Below are 7,154 nucleotides of genomic sequence, written 5' to 3'. Positions count from 1 at the left end.
GTTCTGGTTCTGCTCTGCATCCCCAGAACCAGAACCAGAACCAAACAAGGAGAAGCAGCATTCAGCTTCTATGCACCACAAATTTGGAACAAACTTCCAGAAAACTGTAAAACAGCTGAAACACAGAGAGCCTTTGAATCTCGACTTGAAAACCACCTGTTTAGAGTTGTATTTGAAACATAATCAATTACGAATTTAATGATGGTACTTGACTAAATGTAATGTTTTGATTGTTGATTCTATGTTGCATGACTGTGTGTTTTTGTGTGTGTTATGATGTAAAGTTCTTTGAAATGCCTTGCTGCTGAAATGTGTTATACAAATAAAATTTGATTGATTGATTAATTGTTTAAAATGCATGCTAGTTTCTTTTTATTTTATTTATTTTTTTTGCTGCATTTACTATCACAAGATGCATAGAGGAAATAAGATTAAATTAATTGATAAAATTATAAAAAACAATAGTAATTGGATATAGTGATTTGGATAAGTAAGTTTAATCTGATTACTGGATTTGAAATAGCAGCATATGAGATTACTCGTTACTGCAAAAAGTTATCTGATTAGAGACTTACTGACGTCACTGGTTAGTGCTCCTTAAATTGTTTTGGAGAGAGAATTTTAAACACAGAATTGTGGTCAAGTGAAAGAGAACATGTTTATGGCTAACTATTTCAAATAGACATACAAATCTACAGCATGTTAAAATAGACTTTTTCTTTTTCTTTTTTTAAGAACTTACTTGAAGAGCACAGTTGCCCAAATGTCTTTTTAGGGTACATGGCTCTCAAGCAAAACATGGAGTCTTCTTTGACTGGAAGCTATATTGTTAGACATGTATGTCACATATGTCACATGGACCACCAGTGTTTCCAATCAAATAAACACATTGGACTGTCAAACATTAGCAATTTAATATTGTTGATGAAAAACTTAACTTACTGGACTGATGTCACACCAAAGTCTGCCGCAGTTGTGTCGGTCTTTGAGAAGAGTCTAGGTAGCAATTCTGGAAGTTACACCCACAATAAGTCTTTCAGCACCACTGCTAGGAATAAGGTGAATAAAGATAAGAGCCTGTCTTTAACCAGACAGCTTCCTGGCTTTCTCTTTCAGGTGGTGGTGCGGGGGTGGAGTAACCAGGGTCTCCGTGATGAGCTCTACATCCAGCTGTGCCGTCAAACTACAGAGAACTTCCGGTATGATAGCCTGGAGCGTGGTTGGGAGCTGATGGCCATCTGCTTAGCTTTCTTTCCTCCCACTCCCCGTTTCCACACCTACCTGGAGGGTTATATCTACAGACACATGGACCCAGTTAATGACACCAAAGGTAAATGAGTGGGCATAGACATTAAGCACCACATTTCATGAACCCTCTCAGTGTACTTAGATTTTTACATGCTCATTTTGTTCATAGCAGGATATTTCTCCAGCCTCAGATTTAAATTGTTCCATATTTAATTGTCATGACTGGTCAGGAGATGGCTTCACTTTGTTTCATTTTATTTTCTTTTTTTTTTTTTAACAGGTTTCTTAAACAAAAGAAAACAAGTTATTAGTAAGACAAGAGAAAACATGTGCATGCATAACCAAGAATGAAATAATCACCTTGCCACTACTTTTCTGTTGAAATGGAGTAGGAAGAAATGAACACCTATTTAATCCTACCTCTTATCTCAATTTAATGAAATATATTGCTCATTGACTCAATAATGATCAAAAATGTGTTATTAAAACCATGTTATGGTAGTCATAATGATAGTAATAATTGGAATTAACAACCGGACATACAGCATCAGAATAATTACAAACTCTTTGCCAATGTACACCCTATAAATTCTTCATAATGTGTGTTGTATAACAAAGAAAAAACCCAGAAAAAACAATGACAATAGTCATAGTAAAATAATAATAATCTACTAATAATGGTAATAGTATTATGCATTTCAAACTATGAACCTGATTTATTGAAGTTGACTTTGTAGAAAGTCACACTGACAAACACTTCTAGTTAACTTCTAGTTTAAACTTTTAGGCTTAACTGCCTGTTAAGCAGTCAGCCTTCTGTAGTGTTGCTGGGCTCCCAAAGTACTTGTGTTTCGCTTTAACATCAAAATTAGAACCAACAATTTTTGTTTAAACCTTTATTTTAGGTAACATGTTTAAGATCTTGTTCTCATTTACAAATATGTCTTGTGTTGCATATCAGGTCCCAGGAGACAAACTGAGCAGTCAGAGTCGAGATGGTTTGGACATGTTCTGAGAGGAGATAAGACCTGATATGCAACACAGGACTTATATCCAAATGAGGACTGATCTTTTCTCGTCAGTTAAATGGGAAAAACAAGACACTGAGGTCTGTGTTGTTGCCACACTAGTGTGACTGTAGCTCCTGAATTAATGACAAGAATGAGAAAAGAAGAAAATCTGTTTATGTTGAAAGAATCCATCAACTTGGACTCAAACAGGGACAATTTTAATTGCTGAAACTTTGTCTTTTTGTTTTCAAGGAGTTGCCATTAGCAGCTACGCCAAATACTGCTACAGGAAACTGATGAAAGCTGCTTTGACTGGAGCCAAAAAGGTAAGAATTAACCACAGATCCAAAACGACTGAGCTGGTGAAACCTGCAGGACAAAAAACCCCAGAAGATGCAATAGTTTGTAATATTATGACAATTCACAAACTCAATCTGTCTAATGCATTGGAGTACTGTACTATGGCATATGGCCATCGGGTTTGGTTAGCCCTGTGTTAAGACAGTCCCTGTGTGTTCCACAAATGTTTCTGTGTGCGTCTCATCAGGGGCTCCAGAAACCCTCTCTTGAGGAAATCCAGCATGCCAGGAATGCCATATTTAGTCCATCCATGTTTGGCTCTTCATTAGAGGAAGTAATGGTGCTTCAGAAGGAGCGATATCCAGACCGCCAGCTGCCCTGGGTCCAGACCCGTCTCTCTGAAGAGGTTCTGGGTCTCAATGGAGACCAAACAGAGGGCATTTTCAGGTGAGGGACACATAGAAGGAAGCAAAATGAGTTCAAATAAGAAAAGTGGCCGAAGCTGGATTATGGAAGAGTTAGATGGGTTAAGTGGTGTTTCAGTTAGCTATAAGTCATATGACAAGAACTCTGGTTCTTGAAATATATACAGGTTCTTTTTGATTTGGTTACATCATCATACTGTATCTTCTCTGGTTGTGCTAAACCGTGAGTCAAACAGTCACTGGGACTGACTACTATATATTCCATTGAGGAACAGTAACTTTAACATTACATACACCTTTCTGAACAGGCGAGGGCGCACTTTCTCCATCTATAATCAGAAACCATTCCTCCCTCCCGGGCCCCCATGGGCACCCATCCGGGCCCAGGCCGGGGGGCCCCCCCCCCCCCCGCTGCCCCCCCCCATAAATCCGCGCCTGGTGCATGCTAACCATTCCAACATTTACCAAAGCACCCTTTTGTCTTTATCAGTCAAAGTTAGCTTGCTAATGTAAGGTAAGGTAATTTTATTTATATAGCACATTTTCAGCAACAAGGCATTTCAAAGTGTTTTACATTAATTAAAAACAAAATAACAAACCAAAGGAAAGAGTAAAAGAAGAAAAAGCTAATAATGTTGATCTAAAGTATATAAGCTAGATACTCCCATCCAGGGTTGCTAGTTAAGTAAAAGTAAGTATCTGATCTTATTCCTTTTTGGGGTTGGAAGAATATGAGTCTAAAAAGTAGTTGCTAAGGTCGTTTTTCTGGATTCTAAATTTCCTCTAGACCCTGCTCTGGGTTGTTAGTTAAGCGTGTCCTCTGGACTTCTCGGTTGCTAGATAATTATAAGTATGTATTCTCAGAGGGGTGCTGTGGTGGCTCAGGGGTTCAGCACAACCCACATATGGAAGCCTTAGTCCTCGACACAGCCGTTGCAGGTTCAATTCCTGGCCTGCAACATGTCTTCCCCCTTCTCTCATTATCCACTTTCCTGTCAATTTGCTATCAAATAAAGGCCACTAGAGTGGATGAAGCCTTAAAAAAATAAATATTATCTGGACTTTCTAAGTATGCTCTAAATTTGTAAAAGTAATGTGTTCTCTGCAGTTTCTAAGTAATAATAAAAACTAAATGTTCCTGTTCTGGAAAAAAAAATTCTGGATTCTAAGTTTTTCTAATTCCTTTTCTGGGTTGCAGTAAGTCAGATATCCACAAGCTCAAAACAGCAGAAATCTTTTTATAATGAATAAATCCAGGGTGCGCAAAGTCTTGTCATCAAGAAGACTGGTCACAGGTCTTCAATTGCATTGAGAGACCATAATTTGTACATCTGGACGATGTGCAAAGAAAGGCTCCAAAAGTAGAGAAAAAGACAGCACAAAAACAGAGCAGGCATGGGCAGGGAGGAGAGCAGAGGAAAAAAGCGCCCGCCTTCACTGAAAGCAAGAGGGAGAAAAGTGATTCTTTGGCTGATAGGGGCAATTTGGAGAGGCCAATTAACCTGACAGTCATGTTTTGGACTGTGGGAGGAAACCGGAGTACCCGGAGAAAACCCACACATGCACATGGAGACTCCATGCAGAAAGACCAGGGCCAGGAATCAAACCCAGAACCTTCTTGCTGCAAGGCAACAGCTCTACCAACTGCGCCACTGTGCAGCCCCTTCACACTTTCCATTTAGCCTATTAAAAATCAGTGTTAATCAGTGTATTTATTTTTGCACTGAATAACACTAACTGATTCACAGTTAGTGTTTTTTTTTTCCCAGACTTTAGGCAACTGAAGTACATACCTGTACTGTATTGGTCTGATTTTATTATCTCTACTTAATTGCACCCTGCCTTTGATCTCTAGGGTCCCAGGGGACATAGATGAAGTTAATGCTCTAAAGCTGCAAGTTGATCAATGGAAAATTCCCACAGGACTGGAAGATCCACACATCCCAGGTGAACAGGATACTATGTTTTTATAATGTTTCTGTCATAGAGATAAAAATTCTTCCATGTATTTTTGTAACAGCTCAGCAACATGCATCTAGCGGCAAAATTAAGTCCAACTCACTTTCAGATCCAATTACAGTTTTAATCCTAAACAATGCTTAGAAACATCCGTTGATTAGAACTGATGTTACTAAACATGGATGCAGGGACTTTGCATCAAGCTCTTGTCCTGAGCAAGTCAGTGGTGACAGTGACAAGGTTTGTTTTCCCTTTTAACATAGAGAAACCTCAAGCAAAATATGTGAGGATTTAAACAGACAGGATGCAGACAGAAAAAACTTGTGCAAAGAAGCTGTTTTAGTGATAATTTTGACTCTGGTAGTTTTTGTTTTTTGTGAAATAATTCAGTTTCTGTGCAAAATAAAGCATCTAAAATAAAACTATGATGTTTGGAAAAGCTGTATTAAAAACACTTATCTGTTTAACAGCACTTGGGGAATTTTTGAACAGTACTTTAAATTTAAGGGGAGTGAGGAGTAATATTTTTGACCTCAACTATAACTCCATACATTTCTCTCACTCTAACCCATTTTTATGGGTTACTTATGAACTATGTTATAGTTTCTATGTCACAGTTCATAAGTAAAATAGACTAAGAGATGATGTGTCGTGAATTGGATTTGTTCTGCTCAACACTTGAAAGGGGCCAGTCACTTGGTGACTTTGTATCACCTGTATAGTTACAGTAACTTGTCTTGTTTATTAGCCTGAGTCAGTGGAGCATGTAGATTCTAAGGAGGAGGGACTGAAAGATGGATCTGGGGATCTGAAGATCATCAGGGTGCTGTTTAAGTGTTTTAACCTGTTGCTCTGTATTGTCGGGTTCAATCCCAGCTTCTTTGTTGAAACTCTGGTACCGGGAACTGGAAGAGCCGCTGATCCCTCACGAGTTCTATGAGGAGTGTATCAGTAGCTATGACAACCCAGAGGCTGCTGTCAATGTGGTTTTGGGCCTGCCACACATCAACAAGCTGGTACTCTGCTACCTCATTCGCTTCCTACAGGTAACACACTCACAGTGCCATGAAGATGTGCTGTTGTATCACCTGATCATTGTCTGATTCACTTGGAGCTGGAATATTTTAACCATTTCACACTGAGACAATTAATGAACAACTGATTCCTTTTACTTTTACTCATATACAGTATGAAGTAGCGCATGTTAATAAATTTATCCCAGCTATACTTGTGTAAGGGAGTTCATGTCTTCCTCTTGAAAAACATTTTTGCAATGTCACATGTATGTTCAGTATAACCTGTTATCAAAAAACTTATGTCCAACATGTCTAGAACAATCCTATTTCCCCAGGAGTCAGGGCTGGTTTTCTCCCAAAAAAATTCTGCAACATTTTTTTTTCTTTTTTAAAGGCAAACAAACATGCTGAAACTCCCTGCACCTCAGCAGATTAAAGGGATCCATGACTAATTGTAACAGACTATTTGAAAAATATTTATTTTATATGTGAAAACAATAGTACTGTAGGTTGTTTGGTTTTTTATGCATTTTAATAAAATATTGTCACACGAATGTTGTCATGTTGTTCACATCGCAATGAATTCTGGGTAAATGATGTCTATAGGTCCAACTGCCTGACTCCTCCAGCCAAAACAGTGATGAGTAACGTTATTAAGCCTTTTCAATTTGAACCGGAGCGCATTGAAATCGATCAGAGTGTAGAAATCACAAGAGGTGATGAAGATGAGGAGGACCAAACAGAAGAAGAGGACAGAGTTGGCTGTAGGAGCTGGTGTTTGCTGCTGCTGCTACCTTCAGCTTCAGAAATGAAACGATGAATGACACATACCTCTGGTCAGACTGTATTATCCGTTAAGTACTTCTATAGTTCTGTGTCTGGTCTGTTAACAGCTATTTAGGGTCCGGTTGAATTGGTGGTTTCAGTAGTAGCTCCGTTTGTATTTCAAAGAGCGTCCAGCTCTGCTTGGCAGCATTGCATTTACTTTTAGCTTGTGAAGCTAATGATCATGTGTTAGAGCCTTTGTCAGTTTTACTTGTACAAATGACTCAAAGTCTTCTGGAGAGGAATGTTGAGGGCACAAATTAGGGCCTTCAGAAGTTGTGTTGGACTCCAGCTCCCCCACTGCTCTCTCTTTTTTTCATGTGGGATATTATCCAGATTCACTTCACTGTTTTTTGTTGTTTTTTTTTTTT

The 7,154-nt window shown here is 38.7% G+C and overlaps 1 protein-coding gene across 1 annotated transcript in view; it reads left to right on the top strand.

Moving 5' to 3' along the window:
- arhgap39 (Rho GTPase activating protein 39) overlaps nt 1-7,154 on the top strand; it is a 97,600-nt gene that overhangs the window by 83,835 nt on the left and 6,611 nt on the right. The window contains exons 5-9 of the mRNA XM_017304331.1: nt 909-1,330; nt 2,511-2,584; nt 2,806-3,005; nt 4,839-4,930; nt 5,819-5,988. Coding sequence (XP_017159820.1) covers nt 909-1,330; nt 2,511-2,584; nt 2,806-3,005; nt 4,839-4,930; nt 5,819-5,988 — 958 coding nt within the window. The remainder of the gene's footprint in view (nt 1-908; nt 1,331-2,510; nt 2,585-2,805; nt 3,006-4,838; nt 4,931-5,818; nt 5,989-7,154) is intronic.

The sequence above is a fragment of the Poecilia reticulata genome, linkage group LG4 (assembly GCF_000633615.1).
Source record: "Poecilia reticulata strain Guanapo linkage group LG4, Guppy_female_1.0+MT, whole genome shotgun sequence".
Taxonomy (NCBI): domain Eukaryota; kingdom Metazoa; phylum Chordata; class Actinopteri; order Cyprinodontiformes; family Poeciliidae; genus Poecilia; species Poecilia reticulata.
Note: the sequence above shows the minus strand (reverse complement) of the source record. Positions and strands in the feature narration are given on the sequence as shown.